Genomic DNA, 21,691 nt, shown 5'->3' with positions numbered 1-21,691 from the left:
TGCTGCTTCGGCAATTAACATATTTTTCTGTTGACTTTTCTCTCAAGGCCAGGCTAAATATGATACATTACTCGCAATTGTAAACCGAGGGCTGTTGGCAGGCTCAGAAGAGAGTCCTTGGTCGCTCGGAGCCCAGATAGCTGCAGCATTTCAATGATGTCAAATAGTAAAACCTTCACATCCCCCCTGGGCCCTTTGTTCCGCCAGGCGCGCGCGGGCGACAGTCACAAGCCCTTTCCATTCAGATAATCACAGGCTGCAGATACCGCCGCTGATTCGCGCGGGCCCCGACTTGTTTGGTTATGAATGAAAACACTCCGGAGCAAATAAAGTTCAAGGCGATTTCGCTGCACAGGGTCACGGGCTGCCGTTCAACTTGGAGCGTGTAATAAAAAGCGCAGGGCGCCTACCGGTTTGGCAAGGACAGGCCCGGGGCCTGGAGGCACGCACACGCTGCGCAGGGAGGCAGGTGCTGCGCGCCGGCTGGGGCTCAGACGGCGCAGGCAGCTCGACGAGCGACATGGCTTGCGATGGGAGGCATGCAAGCGTCGGCAAATGTCAGTGCAACGCCGCTCCTCCTGAGAGCATCTTGCTCGGTATCCTCAGCGCGGAGCAAAGGTCAGAAGGAAGATGGCGGCCTCCTTCCCTCCGCTACCACCAGCAACAGCACAGATCTCCGACCCGGGAGGGCTGCCCCTGTCACGAGAACCGCCAAGTGGTCCTCAAGTCCCCGGAGCTCACCTGCAAGAGGGCCTCGGAGGTGCTTCTGAAGACCGCGGCCTTCATCCAGAACCTGCCCTCTTTCTACCAGCTGCCACCGGGGGACCAGCGGCTCTTGGTGCAGCAGTGCTGGGCCCCTCTCTTTGTCCTGGGACTGGCTCAGGAGAAGGTGGATTTTGACACGACAGACATTTCGGCACCCAGTTTGCTGAAACAGATCCTCATGAACCAATCTGACTCTGAGGATGACGTACGGAAGATTGACCCTCTTGGTGCACCGTTCGCAGAAGTTCAAAGGATGAAGAGTTTTATGGGCAAGTTGTGGAGCTTGGACATCTGCGCAAAAGAATATGCATACCTTAAGGGCATTGTTCTCTTTAATGCAGGTAGGAGCCACCGAATATATGTGTAGCACAAAGCAACGCAGGTGCAAACCTGAGCAAATAGTTATAGAGGAAATGTAGAACTCGCTTATGCATCTGTAGAGGGTTTGTTCGCATCATAAACACACACGATAGGATTCATATACAATGTATACATTGGCACAACACGAGAAGGGTCTTATATCTATAATGTACGCTTATGTTGCAATGTGACTGTAGATATCACAGTGGAGCGCGTATGATGCCTAAATCTATGCTGAAAAAATATTGCTTTAAATGAGCTGTGCAATTGCACATGGGGCTAAGCGCCTGCTGCTGGTATTATAGCACAACCGCAACAGCACAGGTGTTTCATCCCTATTCCGCCCTTCAGCCTTCGGAGGATGATAAATTGGGTATTATTCAGTTGTGTTAAAAATACAGTCACATATGTAGAATGCTTTTAAGCTGCACGCCTAAGATTGTAAGGGGTGATTGTTTAAGCTTTTTGATAATGCCGAAAAGTATAAACTAACACTAGCACTAAGCGCATAAAATAAAGTACACCCGAGTAATCGCTGCGCTGTATAGCAGATACATTGATTGCTCATGACAACCCCACTGCTGTCCTTCGTCTAGTTGCATCATGGCGTTGGTGTGTGTACATTAATGTGCTATATTGCTACGAATGACTCGGTCAACCAATCACAAAATGAGTAATCGCCAAGATAAGTTTATGATTCGCACTTTAAATATTTTCAGTACAACACAAGAACATGAATCCTCAAATAGAGAATGGACCGCGTTGTCCTTTACCATACCGAACACACTATAAATTGTAGTCGAAATGTCCCAGACTCGGCCCAACAAATCTTGTATAACGGGCCGAGTACCAAAAGACCAAAATACGGAAGGCGCAGCAACATAGACAAAGATATTAACATGAAAACACGTTTTCTACGTCCTCCTAAATGCCACTTTTAAATTGCATTGATTGGGCTTTCTCTTGGGACAGTATCAATCTCTGTTGCTCATTTGTCTCTGTGCTCATCAACATATGTTTCTCGACAGTGTGTTGTTCTTCACTAGCTGCGAGTCTCTGTTCTCAATTATACTTTTTGTAATGCTTTCGCATGACAGATCATCATTTCGCAGCGCTGTTGGGAGAATTGGTGACATTTATTTGATTAACCAACCAAAATCCATCTTGAATGGGGCGCAGTCTGAAATTCCTGGCAGTCGGATATTTCGTGTAGGTATCCGATCTGATCTTCGCCCGAAATCGAATTGCACTTTTACATTCATGTTGTTTCTACTTAGCTCCAACGCGGGTTTGCCCAGATCCCTTTCCCTCCATCGCAGATCGATTTTGCACAATGCATCAATTTTATATAACCAGTCAGTGCATCCCAGTGCGTTATTCGGGAAATCCATTACTATTCTCCTTTTACAATTGTCTTTCCAACAATTTGCAGCGCTTTGATGCCCCAGATCGGGCTTTGCACGGTGTAGAAAAAACATAAAACGAACTGGTTGTGAGGAATTCACGATAAACAAGTGTGGACTGGAGTACCGAACAGCAGCGCACACTCCACTCAACTGCTTTTCAGCGTGAATGGCACCTACTCAGGTGGGTCAGAGGGTGCGCCGGATTCTATGCCCATTCAGTCATTGGCCGCTTTGCTAAAATGTCAACAGCACTTCCACTTGTTGCCTATCGAGACAGGGCTTTGGTGTTCTGGTCCATGCTCACTATGACCGGCAGCTCTTTTCGCCCACCACAAAAAGGCTCACACGGGACACAATATATCCGGGGGACAGTCTTGGGGAGAGCGGAACCTGAGTCTAGCTTGGCTCTAAGATCCAAACCATGAGTTAAGCCTTGAAAAGCACGCCGTACTAGGGAGTAATTGTAGCCTGGAAAAATTGTTAAAACCAGTCTCTCTCTTTTCTCTCTCTCTCTCTCTCTCTCTCTCTCTCTCTCTCTCTCTCTCTCTCTCTCTCTCTCTCTCTCTCTCTCTCTATTTTTGTAGCAATGGTGGCATGCTGCGCTTTAGATGAATATATTTAAAAGTAGTGTGCCATACTGCGATTGCTACAATAATTAATTGTGGATGCGTTAACAATCGATGTGTGCACTGATGGCTGGTGGTGTGTGTGCCTGTAGAAATTGTGCACTGATGGCTGGCGGTGTGTGTGCCTGGTGGAGGTGTGCACTGCCGGCTGGTGGTGTGTGTGCCTGGTGGAAGCGTACACTGACTGCTGGTGATGTTTGTGCCCGGTGAAAGCATGCACTGACGACTGATGGTGTCTGTGTCTGGTGAAAGCGTGCGCTGACGGCTGGTGGTGTGTGCCTGGTGAAAGTGTGCACTGATGGCTGGTGGTGTGTGTGTGCCTTGTGAAGGCGTGCACTAATGTCTGGTGGTGTGTCCAGCCGGAACTGCCAAACCAGGTCCACCAATGGTACTGGAAACAAGCATCCTAGGAACGGTTTTGGGGTTTCACCCCTCTTCAGCCAGGATAGCTTGATTCCTGTGGCATGGAGAGCACGGGACCCACGTCTGGGCATACCCATTCCACTCGGGGTGACAAATGCAAAAACAACAGTTGATGGACAGAATGCAGAACAATGTCATACATTTACCCAAGTACAGAGATCTGGGTCTAAATCCATCATTTTTTTGCTCACCAAGCCATTCCAGTTTGAACCCAGCGATATGCAAATCAGTCTTGACCCTGCGCCTCATGGGAACAGTCCAGCTTGAACTGCCAAGCCAGGTCCTCCGTGGACTGGAAGCAAGCATCCCTGGACCGGTTTCGGGGTTTCACCCCCCTTCAGCCAAGATGAAGGGTGATGCCCTGAAACCGGTTCCAGGGTGCTTGTTTCCGGTCCAGGGAGGACCTGGCTTGGCAGTTTGGGCTGCACTGTTCCCACAAGGAACAGGGTCAAGACTGATTTGCGTATGGCCCGGTCTAAACTGGGGTGGCATGGTGAGCAAAAGAATGATGGATTTAACCAAAATCTCTTGACTGGGGGTGAATGTTTTGATTTGTTCTGCATTTCGTCCATCAATTGTGTGTCTTTCGCTTTCTCGCCCTGAGTGCACCAGGTATGCCCAGACGTGGGTCCTGTGCTCACCGTGCCACTGGAATAAAACTTTCCTGGCTGAAGAGGGGTGAAACCCCAAAACCGGTCCTAGGAGGCTTGTTTCTGGTCCAGGGAGGACCTGGCTTGGCAGTTCGGGCTGGACTGTTCCCATGAGGCACAGGGTCAAGACTGATTTGCATATGCCCAGGTCTAAACTGGGGTGGCATGGTGAGCAAAAGAATGATGGATTTAACCCAGATTTCTTGACTGGGGTGAATGTTTTGATTTGTTCTGCATTCCTTCCATCAATTGTGTGTCTTTTGCTTTCTGGCCTTGAGAGCGCTAGGTATGCCCAGGTATAGCTCACTGTGCCACTGGAATCAATCTATCCTGGCTGAATAGAGGTGAAACCCCGAAACCGGTCCTAGGATGCTTGTTTCGGGTCCAGGTAGGACCTGGCTTGGCAGTTTGGGCTGGACTGTTCCCATGAGGCACAGGGTCAAGACTGATTTGCATATGGCCAGGTCTAAACTGGGGTGGCATGGTGAGCAAAAGAATGATAGATTTAACCCAGATCTCTCGACTGGAGGTGAATGTTTTGATTTGTTCTGCATTCCGTCCATCAATTGTGTGTCTTTTGCTCTATTTATGTAGCCTTTATTTTTTATTAAATGTGAAGCAAAATTATTTTCTGTTAATCAGGTATAAGTAGGGTTTTTGTAGAGCACATATCTTTTACTGAATTACTTCAGTGTGTCATGGTTAAGGAAAACAATAGCAAAATAAAGTGATGGGCCAAGGATCCCACTGTTTGGTTAAATGAGAATTATGGGATTTGAGATCAGGACTGCATATTTTGCAGTTTGGAGACTGTAGGATTACAGCGTTCTCCCTTCCGTTTAACACTAAAGGCCAGTGCTTTGTGTTCAGTTACTCAATTAGTGTTAACATATGGGGTTCCATAATGACATTTATCACTCCTCAATAAAAACTGACACTATACACACATTCGTGCATGGGCACAGTCATAAGATTTAAAGATGTGCTTTTATATTTAAAATGTTCCCACAAACACTGAATCTCAAACACAGGGATTGAACATGTCTGTCAGAAATCATGCTGCAATTCACAAGCCCCTCTTTGAATAGAAATAACCTAAGGTACAAACGCCGAAGGGGCTTCATGACCTCTTTGATTTTTGTTAATTATTTAATTTCAGTCATTTGAGTGTTGAGACTCTCCTTAAATTGTTCTTTTTCTCAAGTCAGAAAGACAGCAGTAACATTAACGTAAAAAAGCATCTCATGCCTTCCCTTACTCTGTTGGTTTGACTGACATGATTTTAGGAGAAGCTGAACACTTCAATAAGCGCAATAAAACACTGAAACAAAGAGGTATTTGATTCCCCACAAAAATTGTTTCTCAGCTTCCAACGCTTCACGGAGACTTCAGCAATGTGCAGCATGGCTCCAGAGAGTTGTTGCCCCTGTTTAATTTCAGTTTCCACTTCAAAATCCTTTGGGAGATATTTTTTGGTACATTGTCCTATTCCGAAATCTGGGGGTTGGGGGTAACCTTTCAGCCCCCAAAGGTCTCTACACCTATGTTCAGCCCTTCAAACAACCCCCAGAAAAGAACAATACAGTATTTATATTTTTGGATCATGCCACATTTCGCCATTACGTACAGGGTGGCACCCAGTCTTGGCCTCGCCTTACAAGGGACAGTGCAGTCTGAAATCAATGGCCGGGTCCTCTTAGAATAAAAGCACAAACATCCCTCTTAGAACAGAAATACAAAGAACCCTAGGAAAGTTTCAGCCTTGTTGGACCTCATCAGTGAGGTGCGGCTTGAATCCAATGGCTTAATGGGCTTGTAACCCACATCAGCCAAAACCCTCCTAGTTAGGGAGACTCTGACAGCCCATATAGATGGATGGAATGCTTGAAGTAATCTCAGCCACTTCTAATCTCTCTGGGCTGCATTCCAGTCCATCTTTTTTAGCAGTCTGTGCAGTTATAGGTATGGACCAGCCATAAGCAAACAAATTAGTTAGGTAGCTATAAGCATCTTCATGCCTGTTATATTGCCAAAATTGCACTTTTTAACTGCATAACTTGCACTTGTTCTTAAAAACGCTGTTGACTCGCGTTTCACAGGCTGGGGATACGCTGAGTGCACTTTTCATTGGTTGGGGGGAACCAATTGAAGATTAGGTAGGCGGAGCCTGTAAGAGCTCCTGCCTTTTATAACACTGGTGGCAGCACGGACGCACCGGTAGCTCTTAAATTTAAATTTTTCTAGAAAAACGCTGTTGTTGACTAGCATTGCATCGGCTGGAGACGCCCTGAGTGGGCTTTTCATTGGCTGGGGGGGAGGAACCAATTGAAGGTTAGGTGGGCGGAATGTGTAAGAGCTCCTTCCCTTTATAACATTGGCTGCAGCATCGATGCACCGCTGGCGCACAACAAGGCATGCCTCTCTGCACCCGTCCGCTGCCGACCGGGGCTAAGGGCCAGTCATCATGCCTGTAAGCTGGTCTACTCGTCTGGGGATCGCAGAAATCTCTTCTTGGAAAGCTATGAACTAGAGTCATCCACACTTTTAAAACTCAACAATCTGGGCATTCTTAATCATAATTTACCTATGGTTTAGTTTCCTAACCAGATTTTAACCACCAATTTCACTAGTGATAACAATGCTATCCTTGTGCCTATTAGTAAGTCTTTGCCTGAACCTCTCAAGTGGAACAACAACCTTCTTACAATTTACCTATCCTAACACACAGTCATTGTTAAAGCATCAATTGGAGATTTCCCATTTGCTTAATTCGATTTTCCAGATATTCTATTTATGATAGAGACCTGGTTGATGGATGGTTCTGTGCCAGATATCTTGGCAGCCCTCCCTGAACATTTGTATCTTCTCAACACCAGTCAGCCACAGGGGAAAAAAGGTGGAGTGGTTGGGGCAATTGTTAAAAACACCTTATATTTGACAGACTCACCCCGATATCGATTCCCATCTTGGACAATATCGTGATCAAACTTGAACCCCCAACATCTTTGCTGCTATTTGTCCTCTTGTACAGACCTCTGGGATCTATGCAGAACTTCTCCCAACTTTTGGCTGTGTCTCTATCTACACTGGTCATTGATCACGCAAAAATTCTACTCCTTGGTGATTTTAATTACTGGGCGAATTAGGTCATTGGTGCTCAAACGTCTTTAGACCTGACTGATATACTAACCAGTTTAAATTTTGAGCAACATGTAGTTGGACCAACTCACACTAAAGGTCATACTTTAGATCAGGTCAGGTCCTCTAATTTAACCATAGCTAATTTTACTGTGTGTAGGAAAAGATCATCTAATTTTGCAGAACATTTCTTGCCCATAAGGTCTTGTCTAATTCGGTTACCCTGCCTTGGCTGCATAAAGCTCGGTAGGTTGCGCTCTAGGCCTTGGATTAAGTTCATATTAAAATCCCCTGTTATTATTATTTTTGCACTTGGGTAGGTGCTTTTCAGTGTTTTAATTGCTGCTATTAATTGCTAAATTCTTTGGTCCTTCTCCTTTCTTGCTGGATGGATGTAGAGATTCAATATTAGTAGGTCCCTTGAAGGTGAAAGATCTACTTTGGTACATTGCATCCATGAGGAGTCGAGATTGATGCTTATGTCTCCCCAGGAGAGGTCCGTAGATATATAAGTCGACAAGCCCCCTTTGGCCCTTCCGTGCTGTGCCTCCTATTTTTGCTGGAATGGTATATTCTTTGTAACCTACTAGTGGAGATTTTTTTGCTTGCCAGGTTTCTTGAAAAAGAAGTATATCATGATGGTGGATAAATTCCACAAAATCTTCTTCTTCTAATTTTGCACTTATGCCATTAACATTCCAGGAGCAAATCCTGATGCCCGTTTATTTCCTTGATGGTTTACTTGAACTGGTTCATACTTTTCCACGCTGCTTAAGTTCCAATATGTTCTGGGGAGGTGCCTCAAGATCCGCTGCTTCTCTTTGTGCTATTGTAATTCTTATTTGTCTAGTTGATTTACCCTCTATTTCCTTGATGCAGGTTTGATCCGGGCCTTTTGCGCCTTTTAAAAGGCTATGTTTCTGTGTTTGTTGTTGTTGTAATGGGCTAGGGTACCGCGGAGGTTCGACCTTTTTTAGTTCTATGCCCCAATTTGAGAAGTCTTCCCTATGCTGCAGGATCAGGTCTGTGAGGCTATAGTCGGTACATGTTAAAATTGTGGAGTCTGTACCGGTTAGGACAGGGTTTGGTTTGAATTCTATACTTTCTAAGTCACTGGATTTTATGTGACTCATATAAGGTAGTTCTTCAAATAGTTTTAGCATTGATCCCCTGTTCAAGATGTCATGTGGTCCCCTTGAACTGTATTGCGGGATAAGCTCTACTTTATTGCTTGTGGTTAAGCGTAGTGAGTCTGTGCGATGATTTTTGCCCCGTAGCTTGATTTACCAGTTGCAGCACAGATTAGATCTTGATCTATGAGGGCAGGACTTGGTTGGTAGTGGGAGCTATAGCCTGTGGTGCCCCTAGGGACCGAGGCAGAAACACCCTTGATTCCAGTCATCGATTCCTCCCGTTTCTCTCCTCCTTTGCACGTGCTGCTCTCAACTATATCCACTTGTCTGCTAGTTGCAGTCTCTTCTATATTAGCACGTCCACCCGTCTTGGAGGGTTTTTCTGAGAATCAAGGCAGGGTGGTTTAACCTTTTCTTTCCCTGCCTGAGGGTAGAATATACTATACATTTTTATCACTTGTTGATTATTGCTGATGCATTGAATTGAACTTGCTGTGGTTTTGTCATCCTTTGTGGTGGAGTTGTAGGGCATCTTTGACCCTGTCTTGGGCCCAATGTTACTTTTAGAGTTTTCTCTCTCTGGCGGACCCTTGTCTTTTGTCTCGGGCTTAATTTCTTGATGGAGTAAATCGATCAACCCTCCATTTTTTGTTTTGCTCTTTCTCGCTTTTCTCAGGCGTTTTCTTTCCCTCTTAGTGAGGGGAATTGATGAAGAGAATTGTTTGGGGCTAGCTTTTGCGGACGGGGTGGATTGTTTTGGGCTTGCTTTGTTAGGCATTTCTAATGATTGATTAAGTAACGCAGCCTCTTGTACTCCAGGGTGCGCTTGTTTGATCGAGTATTCTAGTCTCCTTAAGTCATTTGTAGCGGTGACACTTGAGGGCATTGTAGTCGGTGGTCCCTCAACTGCTATCAGGTCTCCATCAGTGCTGCCATTCCTCTGCTGGCCATGTTGTTCGTCCAATGCCTGCTTAGGGGTTTTGTTGGACTCTTGAGGAGATTGTGTACAGCAGTTAATATCTGCGACATCAGGGTGGGAACTGTTGCCAATTTGTCGATTATCAGGGGGCAGTGGCACGTATGGTAAGTTGTATCCCTGTCTTGGTGAACCTTCTTAATCATTGAGTTCAGGTCATGCAAGTTTGCTTCTATCCCTTGCACATGGATAGCTACAAAATTTAACAGTTCAACTTGGATGTCAAGTTTGTCTGCATGATGTGTCATTGCTTTCCCGATCGTGTCCATTGTGTTTAATAGTTGGGGCCATACGGAAGCCGTAGGCTGGTTCATCGGTACTTCCTGGAGCGTTTGACTTAAATGAGGTGAGTAGTCGAGATGCTCCATTTGTTCTTTGTGCTCGCTCTGCTGTCGGTTTCTTTGTGAAGTTTTGGGTGGCGTAGCCCTCGACTTTAAGTTACTTGGCTCAACAGTATCTTGGGGCTGGTGCCTGCTTTCTATGAAATGTTTGGGTTCTTTGGGATCTCTTGAGAGGCAGGTTGTGGGAATTTTTGAGCCTGATGGCAAGAAAAAGATGTTGTATTTATCCACCTGACCCTCTTGTTCCAGTGGATGCTGTTCTGTCATAAACAACGGAAAATGGACCATTGTGAACAGGCCTGAGGCATGATCCTGTTGATCATGCTCTTGAATTAAATTGTCATTGTTCAAAGAGCTGCATTCAGATCCTATTTGCCTTTTGCTGTGATTACGAATAAAGTTGTTGTTGAAGAAGGGAGTCCCAGCTTACCTCAGACTCCCTATGAACTAGAACAAGTGCTGGCTGGTGGTGATGAACTTCTTGAGCTTGAGGAGGTGACAATTGCGAAGGAGGATCTGACGCTGTGAGTGATGATGGGCTGATCCGGTCTTCTAGTTCGGATGGGGTGATATCAATGCTCCCTGAACTTACTGGATATCCAATCCCATAGTTGATATTGATATAGCTGCTGCACTCTTTGTTTTTGGATATTATATATTTTTTGATATTGCTATGTGTGCTTTCCTTAGGTGTGCTTTCATTGAGATCCTCTATGTCATCTCCTTCTGCGCATTTCATGTGATCCTTAAAGCCTCCTGAGGATAGTCTGTGACAGACTTTTAGAAAATCTGTCATTATAGCCCGCTTGCTGGCTTTAAGACCGATGTTGTGGGTGGAGTGTACAACTGGTTCATCTACTATTGTTCCCGCTGAAATTTTTACTAAGCTGCCTTCTGCGCCAACTGCTGAGAAATCCTTGGCTGCACTGGGGGCAGGGCTTGACTCCCCAAGCTCCCCTTGCTCTGAATTGTTTTGAAATGTTGAAGTTTTTAGGATATGTTTCCTTGGGCCGATCACGGGCTTGGTTTCTATTTCCGTTTAGGTCACAGGCTGGGAGAGATAGTTGGGGGATGCCATCCCCCTGTCTGTGTCTGTGTCGTTGGCTCTGCATTTTTTTGTTTTGCCCTCGGGTTTCGCGTCTCTGGATTTCCCCGATCTCATGGTGGGCACTCTGGAAAAAGGCCTCTTTTTTTTTCTTTAATGGAGACCAAATATACTGGATGTTAGTAGTAGTCGGTGGTAGTTAATGTTGGTAATTGGTCACTACCCCAGATCGCTGATTTTGCTAATTCCCTGGTTTACTGGTTTACTGGGAACAACGGGGGAACAATGCGCAGGGGGTACACACAATCCCCTCTCGGTACTCTTCAGGTCAACGTATGCTTTTTGTAGGCTAGACTTGGCTGGGCTGGGTTAATCAAGGCAGGACAGGGCTGTTTTCAAACTGTCAAGCGGGAGCTGATTCCACAGGTGTGGTTCCGTGGATCTTGAGGCTCGTTTGAGGGGCCGTTTGAGGCTCGGCCGTTTGTCACTCTGCCCCCCGGCCATTTGGGGCTCGGCTCGGCTTTTGTCACTCTGCCCCCTGGTCACAACACACCACACCCCCCTGTAATTGCTCCGAGTTCTGCTTGTGTATAATCTCTACGTCAGTGCGTCATGGTGTGCTAAACTTTCAAGGAGCTTCCCTGGTGCTTAGGGAGTTCAGGGACCAGGGACCCGAAACCCGAGTTCACCTCCCGCAAGCCGTGGACTTGCTGGGCTGCTTCTGCAGGAGGAAACAGGGACACACCCTTGACAGCAGACAAACTATGACTGCCACGCTCGCCTTCTGCCCACTGGTGCAACTGGAATCACTGACTTTAGTACTTTTGCGCTTTTACTCTTTTGCACTATTTCTTTTGCTTTGGCTTCCTGAGAGGAGGGTATTAGCTGGTGCAAAATTGTTGGCATAAGTGGGTACCTGACTGTAAGCAACTCCAAAACTCCAAGAACTCCACAAACCGGGCCTGTGTCTTGTTAAGAGGAGGGCAACAGCAGCACAAAACATAGCACGGTGACTACCCGCTGGACCTGGCAAAAGCACAAATTGTAGGCGGCCGGTAGAGCAGCGCGGGTCAGAGCTGTTGAAAAGCCCACCTGCTAGCAAAGGGAGTGCACCCAGTACTCACAAGCAAAAGCGACATCGACCTTTGCCTTTGTCCGCGTCTGCTTCGTTTCGCCTGTCAGCCTACTGCTCGCTTGCATCGCTCCACAATCACTGCAGCCGCAATGATAGCCTCAACCCTCAGACCGCTGGTGAGAGGGAGAGAGTCCGGTTCCAGTCCGCTCCGAGTGTCTCTGCAGCAAGAATGCGGTGCAGGACGGGGGAAGATGCGACGATAACAAAAGGGTCAAGGATCCATAGGTCCAAAGGTCCACAGGGTGAATAGGGCAAACTGTGGCCACCAGGTGTAATGTGAGGACAATGTGAGGGGGCCTAGAATGGGGCTGAGTGCTCTGAATCGCCCCGCTGACCGGTTCATTGATGCCCTCACCGTGAAAACAAAAATCAGCGGGAGCAGCGAGCCGCGAAACCGCAGCAGTTCGGAGTCCTCTCTCGCTCACTCACTCACTCACGGTTGGATGACGGTCGGCGTGAAATCGTGGCAACTGGCAGCTAATTTTACTGTTTCCCTGCATTTGTTCCGACCATCTTCTCATTAAATTCATTTAAAATATTTATCTCTTTTGAAACCCCCTACTGGCCCGGGTACTCTCTCCAAAAACTGGAAAGGTACAGATCTCAGTTAGTTTTGCAACACACTGACTCATTCTTAACCGACTCCCACTAAGAACATGGAGTTCTACGAGGAAGTAATATCGGGCTGTCTAATGGTAGCCAGCAATATTCATGCTCCTCTCTGAAAAACGAAACTAATCCCTTGGCATGAAGCGTCCAAATAGTTTTCAGCGGAGTTGAAAGCTGCAAAACTGGAACTCCGGCAGGTGGAACAGAAATGGCGTAATACCTACCTGCCTGAAAGTTTTCGCCCAATGACTAAAAGCACATTAAAAAATAATTCTACAGGCGAAATCTATCTTCTTTTCAAATACAATTCTGAATTCTAAAAATAAAACTAGCTTATCTTTGAGATTGTCAGATAACTTTCTGATCCTGACAGACTAACTCTACCTGTGGTTCCCACTCAAAATCTATGTAATGACTTGTACTCTTTTTTCATTCAGAAAATTAAAGTAATAAAATACAGTATCCCATTCAGTATATGAACCTTTGCCACATTACCGGAAGACAGAAATTGCATGACGCTCTTTGCCTTTCCTGATATTAGCAAATATCCCCTTATTTCTGTCCCCCACATGTTCAAAAAACAAATTTCTCCTGCCTTCCTGATATAGCCATCTCTGTTCCTAATTTATCTTCTAACCAGGGTGTTAGATTTGGGGGTCTCTAGTTGGCACAGGTAGGTACTTGTGACAAATAGGGACCCTTGCCTCTAGTCAGGGTAATGGGGTACACTTCTAAAATAACCCCTGCTCACCCCCTTGGTAGCTTGGCACGAGCAGACAGGCTTATCTCAGAGGCAGTGTGTAAAGCATTTGTGACCACATACAGTAACCCAGTGACAACACTACAGTTGGACACCTCCCAAGGTTTATATCAAAAATAAGTATTCTATATATAGATTTACCACAAGACCATAAACAACAAAAATACACAATACTATATTTAAGAAGGTAGTTTTAGCTTAGTTCAGTTCAGATCTTATGATGCAACACTTTTCGTCAATGTACCTTACGATGCATTGCACATCCACAACAAGCAATTTTGCAGCAATGGAAATGAGGCAAAGTTCCGGTGAAAAGAAATAAAGACATGAAGATCTTCCAGATGCGGCATGCTTCTCCGATGATGCGAGAAGTCTTGATTCGATGCATCAGCTGCAGCGGCGAAATCCTTGTTCAGCGATGGTACGGCAACAGCTTCAGCTGCGACACTCTTCTCCGACGTCTGCGAGAAGCTTCCGCATGATGCAACAACTACAGCGGCGACATCCTTGTTCAGAAATGCATTGGCAGCAGCTCCAACGGCGGCGCGCTTCTCTGGGGATGCGAGGCGATTTCCTCGATGCGATGCGACAGCGGCGACACCCTTGTTCCGAGATGTGACGGAAGCCACAGCAACGGCGACACGCTTCTTCCTCGTTGCAAGACACTTCTCTCGATGCGGTGCAATATGACAGCTCCAGCGGCGACACCCTTGTTCAGAAGTGCGACGGCAGCAGCAGCGACGGCGACATGCTTCCTCTTCATTGCGAGACGCTTCTCTCGATGCGTTGCAATACGACAGCTCCAGCGGCGACACCCTTGTTCAGAAGTGCGACGGCAGCAACAGCGACACGCTTCTTCCTCGTTGAGTCGTGCTTCCAGCTCCTTGCGACACGCAGTCCCTCAGAAGGCCCAAAACAGCAGCAGGCACTTCCAAAGAATTCTGGGGAGGCGGGGGGGGGTGAAGTCTGTTGTCCCTGAGGCTTCAGCAGGAGGCAAGCTCTATTCCAAGCCCTTGGAGATCCTTCACAAGTTGAAAGCAAAGTACACAAAGTTCCTTTCTCCTTCCTTTGGCAGTCAGGCAACTACTGCAGGCCAATCCCCCAAGCAGCACTTCAGCTTAGGGATAGGCTCTCTTCAGTTTCTTCAGGTTCCTCCCCTCAATAAAGGTTTCTTCTAGTAGTCCATAAGTGATCTAATTTCTTGGGATCAGGGTCCCAATATTGATACCCCTAAATCCTTTGTCCTCTGAGGTTAGAGGGGCCTTTGCCCACCAGTTCGGAAGCACTCTGTTTACAAGACTCCTTCTTTCCTTTCACAGTGCAGGGCAGAAACATCAGACGCCCCACAGGAGGTGGAGCCAGCATTGTGGAGGGAAAGCACAGCCCTGGAGCACTTTGTTGACATCATTCCTTCTCTTCTTTCACAGTGCAGGGCAAAGACATCAGCCGCACCCCAGGAAGTGGAGCCAGCATTGTGGAAGGCAGGCACAGCCCTATAAAAGGTTCAGAGGCAACTCCTCCCACCCATCTAGATGCAGATCTCTCTATTCACCACTGGGCTGACTCATTCAGTGTCTTGAAATCCCCCAGCCCTGTCACTCAAACTCCAGACAAGGAATACACAACCTAGCAGAGTTAGGCTTTGGATAGTTAGACAAGAAAATACCTACTTCTAAAAGTGGTATTTTCAAACACTGAATGTTAAAACCAACTTCACTAAAAGATGTAATTTATCATTCTGAGTTCAGGCATACTAAACTCGAATTTCCACCGTGTGCTATGAGTCAGTTAGGATTCTAAGAATGTAATAGTCTAACTGCCCATTCTGGCCTATGAAGAACAGGTAGTCTTGCAATAGTGAAAAACGAAAATGGCTGTAATTCACTATTAGGACATGCCACACACATCAGGGCTTGTCCTACCTTATACTTACAATGCACCCTGCTCTTGGGCCTACCATAGGGGTGTCTGATATGAAGAAAAGCGAAGGTTTAGGGACTGGCAAGTGGGTGCACTTGCCCAGTCAGCATGGCAGTACCAGACTGCACGCAGGCTCTGCAATGGCAGACCTTTAGACACATTTTACAAAGCTGCTTCTGTGGGTGGCACACCCAGTGCTGCAAGCCCACCAGCAGCATTTGGATTTACACGCCCTGGGCACACTCAGTGCACTGTACTAGGTTCTGACAAGTAAACCAAACAAGCCAATCATGGAACCACTAATCAATACATTAATTTACAGTAGGGGGCACTTGTGTGCACTTGGTATAAGCTTGGATTCTGGCCATACAATAGTAGTAGAAAATATACAGACACAAAGCATTAGTTCATTACATTAAAATAAATAACTTAGAAAATCTGCCAACTAAATAATTATGACTATTTTACACTGAGTCTTGTTTATTTATTGGAAGGTTTTGCAAACCGCTATGTCTTACCTTTTGTGACTTCAGAATGTTGACAAAAAAGACATGGTTTAATGAAATGAGAGGTAGGTTAGAAGACCCACCCGGTAGGGTTGGTTTCCGAATCGAACATTCAACAATTTCAATCCCTATTTTGTGAGCCAGTGGTGCTGGAACCACACTACTCTGGAACCCATAAAAGATTAGTGGTAAATTAGTATAAATGAAATATGAAATTTGAGAAGTGGACATGTTAGTCTGTTATTTTGATTAAAAAGGATAGTGGAGGGATAGAAGAGTGAAGGATTTAGACTTTTTTTTTCCTTCATGTTTGTTTTGGAGTCATAGTAAATGTGCCACGCTCATTCAGAAGGAGAGCAGTAAAGGGGTAGTATATAGCCAATGGTGCATTTTGGAATACACTGTCGCTAATATGTTAGTAAAACATGGGCCTCATTTATGAGGTTTTGGCGTAGGGCAGTAAGAAATCTTGATGCACTGCCCCACATCAAAACAAAAGGGCAAGAATGCATCATATCTACAAGATACAGCGCATTTCTGTCCTTTTCTCCCACGCAGGCGCAAAATGTGCTGCCACGTCCCAACGCAGGCACCCTTGTGCCATGTGGCAAGGGTGCCTGCGTTGCAGGACTGATTGATTTTGTGCAGGAAGGGATACCTTCCTGCACAAAATCAATCTCAAGAGTTGATTTCCTCTTTCTATGTGTGCTGCAGAATTCAGCACACAAATAAAGATATTGCTCCTTGTTGTGCCCTCCTTATGCCTCCCCTGGGGAGACGTACATTTTTGGTGCTGCCTCGGAGTTACAATTTCTTGTAAATCTGGGGCAGTGTCAAAAAGCCATAGATGTTGCTGGGAACACCCCCAGCAACACCCATTGCACGCCTCTTTAACACAGAAAACTGTGTTAAATGGAACTATATTTACAGGGAAACATTAAGCCAAAAAAAGTGGCACCGGCGGGGCAAGGAGCTTATAAATAAGCCCAAATGGTTTGTTAGTACACTGGCATTTATAAACAGCATTTTGTTTGTATTGAAGTAGCCACAAAATTCACCCTGAGATGCATTTTTACGGAATAAACTATATGGCACACAGTGGTAAATTATGAAAATAGTGTTTCAGCAAATACCTGTCATTTGCATATCACCAAGTAAAGTATCTTGATTTGATTATATCCCATTAAAATACTTGTCCCATCACACTTTAGAATTATAAACAATGTTCTTAATTTGTATTTTCTTAACTGCTGCTATATTTTGAAATTTGTGTACAGTTTATTGGCATGTATTTGAATTTTGTAGTGTGTTAGGAAAAAAACTGACTACCTTCAGCCTTTCCTTCCACTCTCAGTACCTCAGCACGGTAATCAGATTGTTCACTTTATAAAACAGAACTAAAGAACAATCTCCAGGTTAAAAGAATAAGCAGTAATTTGTCAGAAAACAGAGTCAGCATTTTGACCTCTATTTTTAAATGCACAGCAAGTGTGATAGGATAAACACTAAATGTAAATGCATCTTGATTTCTCCTTCATCTTCCTAACTTCTGCACCCCCTCACACCTCTATTTCTAGCCCCTGTGCTCTGATTTGATCTAGTTGAAAGCACATTTGACTAGTTAAATTTTCAAAGAATTTCCGAATTGCACATGATTGGTTTGAGATCTCAAGTCTGGGATTAGAAAGTTCCACGATCTAAGGACCTCCACACAATGTGATTTGCCTCTGTGTTTCATTCTCTTGAAAGAATGTTCGGTCATAAGAGCTTGAACTAAGGTTTCTGGCTGGGGCATGGCGAGGAGTCTGCTTCTGCAGATATACTTGCCCTTGGCTCAATAAAGCATATTAAGTGGTGCCAAAGGCCTTACATTTAATTCTACATTTAATGTAAGCACTTTGAGGTGGGGTTGATGTCACCTCACTTACAGATGTTTTACGCACATTCTGGCTGCTTTGTAGCCTGATGATAAACTTCTTGCGAAGGTCAGCATAGATGATATTATAGTCGAGGTGGGTGAAAATAAAGCATTTCAATAGCAGTCTTGAGAATTATAACTATTTTATGTGAGCCACTAGCGTTTATTTCTGTTTCTAAATCTGATGACTTATTGGTATTATGTAGGAACAATTGATAACAAAACTAGTTACCCACTGTTGATATGTCATAAAGGCCTTCCGGGCCAGGCTGCCTGGTCTCTTTGAGAGTCAGTCAGCGTAGCGTTGCTAGCTGCTTTATCTGAAAGCAGGTAGCAAACTGCAAGAGGGGGAAGGAAGACAGGGAAGGTGGTGGGTTTGGGTCAAGTACAGCAGGTATTTCTGTCCTCCTCTGGGACAGGGATAGATAACAGAGGCCATGTTATGTATATCTACCCTATTACACTGCCCTTGAGTAGCAGCTGAAAGCAGGGGCAAATGATTTTGGCGGTACATAGTATAACATTTTAGATGGGTAACAAGTGAATTACGGGGTGCTTGTCACCTCTGGGTTCTGAGTAACATCCTAGACAACTCAAATGTTGTTCTTGTTGTCTATTTGGCTTTACTCAGAACATCCCCTTAATTCAATGTTAACCATCTATTATCTATATATAATGTATGGGATTCTGCAATACCTGTATGCAAACCTGTCTCTAATTTTTTTATAATATGTGACTTGTGACACAGTCAATCACCTGTTATAAAGAAATTATATAGCAGCTCAACTGTATTAATTTATTATAGCCGAGTTCTGATATCACAATACCTGCTGCCAGAGCCAGCAGCCAAGGGTAAAGGCAGGCCAGGTCCCATAGAATAACTAAAGCAGCTGTTTAAAGATTAGAGTGTTTTTTTTCTGCTCTGCATTTCTAGCTGTACTGTGACAAGCAGAAAGGAAATATTTATAGCAACGTTTAAATTATGCTCTCCTTAGGTAATTATAGAAAATATATAATCTTTCAGTATGCTTCTACACATTCCGAGCTGCTTGTATTAAATTGATTAAAACATTTTTTTGCAACAAATGTTTAACAGCTTTTTCGAGGTGTTTAATTTTACACAAGAGATTTTTATTATTCATGTTTGCAAACATGCTCTCTCTCATATGAAGGGGCAGGGCTGGATTAACCATTAAGCGAAAAAAAGCACGTGTTTAGGGCATCAAGGGAAGAGGGATACCACAGAAATTTTCCATTGCCCGATTTACCATGGACTTTATCAATAAAGCGGAAATATATCAAAATAAACACCATTTTCCATTTTACTGTAACTTTTGTTTCATTTAAAAAAATGTAATATTATTTTTTGGTTTATCATTGTTTGTATTTTGAATTAGATATATATGGGGGCACCAAATTCTTTAAGTGCTTAGGGCCTCCAAAGGTCTTAATCCATCCCTGTGAAGGGGCTACAACGACGGATTTAAGTGGTTTGTAGGAAAGGTGATGACCATTTATTATAAGGAATAAAGTACCCCCAGCTGTACAAACTGATATTGCCTGTCACCTTGGAGCTACATAACTATAAAGGAACTCGTCTTTTTGCCTCATTCGTTAGAATGTACGGCAGGAGAACTTTATCCCATAGGTATTAGAGGTGCATGATAATAATGTTTATATAGTACTTCCAGCAAAGTTTATATAGTCTGTTAGCATTGTTAATAACAGGTGTTACTTTACCCAACTTAATGGTACTCAGTTCACAGCTCTAAAAGGATGGATTACTGAGATAGCGTACCAGGATTTATTCTGGTGCCCATGAAGTGACAAAAGGTGCTAGAGGCAGGCATTTAACTTATCCACACGTTCTTTAACGGGGACAGGGATGAGTATAGACTTGTACCATTTACTCTCTGTAATGCAATGTCTTGTCTATAAAAAAATTAATGTTTTATGTTTTAAAAGTGGTTGCTTGTTGTTGTTGCAGAGGTGAGCGGCCTTCGGTTTCCCCGCTTCGTCCAGACCCTGCAGCAAGAAGCCCAGTACACGCTGATGGAGTTCAGCTCACTGGCTAACAGCAGCAGTCAGTTCCGACTGACGTGGATCCTGGGGTCACTGGCTATCTTGAAAGCCGTCTCTGCTGGGACAATCACCGAACTCTTCTTTAAACCAGTCTCGCTGGACGCTAACGTTGAAGAAGTGCTCTTGGAAACTTTATGTCCTCAATGAAGCAGCTACTGGGCAGTGTGGTACTTTCGAGTGGTCTTTTGGGTTCTAGCAATGGAGAGGGAGAAAAAGCTGACCCACTACAAAAATGACTGAGACCTCAACAAGCAAAGACTTTAAGCTTCTTGCATCTAGGAAAGCTCTTATTTATTTTATTTTTTAAGCTGATGGTGGTAATCAAAACTCTAACGCATAGGAAATAATACATACTGCTCGAAAGTCAGAGTTGGTTTGTGTTTTGAGGCATGAGGAGCTCTCTGGCAAGACAGATCTAAAAATGCTGGTGATTGTATTCTTCCTGCTGCTGGCCACCGAGGATTCGTTGCTGATGTGTGTGACAATGATGGTTTGAGGGTAAGGCTATCAAGCCTCTGTACCCTTCCTGACATCAGGCCACCACCAATGCGATTTATGGAATACAATATGGACATGGCTCTATTGCTATAGCAATGTATGCAGACAGGGCCCCTATAAGTACATGCCGCTGCCTGAAGTGACTGTGCTGCAATGTCTCCATTTAATCTTTCAAGAAATACTTTCATCTATTTTCTTTGGCGACTTGGAGGGGAAATAGGGCTTTGCAAATATGAAACCTTTCCAATTGTAAGTTCAACTCAGATGATTTTAGTAAGTAGCATAGCAAATACTGAACATTTATTGATCCCCCAGGGTCATCCTCCCTCAAATTCACCCCTAACCAGCAGCCCATTTCACTCGTATTCATCTTGTCCCACACGTTTCTCACTCACCCAATCACACAACAGCAAAATCACGTCTCCTCGCAATGACATGCCTCTTCACGCAAACACCACTTCACGGATAACTCCACTCTCCCTCCATACATAAAACTCTTCCTCGTGACAGGCCGCCACTAACAGATACCCTCTGACACAAACACCCCTCTTTCACGATGCATGCTCAGGCAGACACCTGTCCTCGTGCACATCTCCCACACTGAGTCTCTAACACAGAAAGCACCCCTCACACAGAAGCACACTTACACAGACCCCGTCAGTGACACTCCTTTTCGCAGACATGCTTCACATAGAAATCGCTCCTCAGCAGACACTTCTCTCTTCTCACACAACACAACCATCCCACAATACCCATTTCACATGAACATCAATCACACAGAGCTATTCCACAGCGAGTTTCTGTAGGCACATTATTCCACTCTAATTGGAGCATGCCGAAATCCTGCTGGCACAAAATGTTCACCGGCTATTGGAAAAGGCCAAATGGAATGTCACTTCACCTTCCAGCTTCAAATATCTCAATTCAAGTTTTACACTGCTCTAATGTTGAACTTCTAACGTTTAGGTTAAGGTTTCTAAATTGATTTTTTATTGCTGTGTGACCTGATAAAAATAATAAAAATGTGTTTCCGTTTTAGTACTATTTGTCTGGCTATTTTGAAGGATATTGTTGTAAATTTGTGCATTCACAAATTTGTTTTAAAAAGTCAGAAATCCCATCGTAGATTCTCGACTACCTCTTAAGTAAATACATGTCTGTTTGGAGATATACTAAAATCCATAGGAATAGTCGTGGGAATGAATGTATGGCAGACATTTCCAGGAGCATTCCTCCTTAGTCCTCACTTTTTCAGATGGCTCGCAGGTTGGAAATCCACCAGAATCGCACGAATACACAAAGCAAGCTTTTTTCTGTCCAAAAAATGTAAAACAAATGTGGACAAATCTCGACACGTAATGTTGTGGAATTTAGATGGTGTGTCCTTGCAGAACTTTGGT

General features: G+C 44.7%; 1 protein-coding gene across 1 annotated transcript; it reads left to right on the top strand.

The window, feature by feature from the left end:
* The first annotated feature begins 260 nt into the window (after nucleotides 1–260).
* Nucleotides 261–21,329, top strand: LOC144762837 (nuclear receptor subfamily 0 group B member 2-like). The gene is made up of 2 exons (XM_078648120.1): nucleotides 261–1,106; nucleotides 19,699–21,329. Exons 1-2 carry the CDS (start codon nucleotides 521–523, stop codon nucleotides 19,938–19,940), a joined length of 828 nt encoding a protein of 275 aa, XP_078504246.1. The 5' UTR covers nucleotides 261–520; the 3' UTR covers nucleotides 19,941–21,329.
* The last annotated feature ends 362 nt before the right edge of the window (nucleotides 21,330–21,691 follow it).

This window comes from Lissotriton helveticus, chromosome 6 (assembly GCF_964261635.1).
Source record: "Lissotriton helveticus chromosome 6, aLisHel1.1, whole genome shotgun sequence".
Lineage (NCBI taxonomy): Eukaryota > Metazoa > Chordata > Amphibia > Caudata > Salamandridae > Lissotriton > Lissotriton helveticus.
The sequence above is the reverse complement of the archived record's forward strand: the minus strand, read 5'-3'. Positions and strand labels throughout refer to the sequence as shown.

Bases quoted from the DNA above. Each gene is read 5' to 3' on its own strand.
- LOC144762837 (XM_078648120.1), top strand. From the start codon at position 521: ATGGCTTGCGATGGGAGGCATGCAAGCGTCGGCAAATGTCAGTGCAAC. The intron at 1,107-19,698 runs GTAGGAGCCACC...TTGTTGTTGCAG, and splicing joins CATTGTTCTCTTTAATGCAG to AGGTGAGCGGCCTTCGGTTT.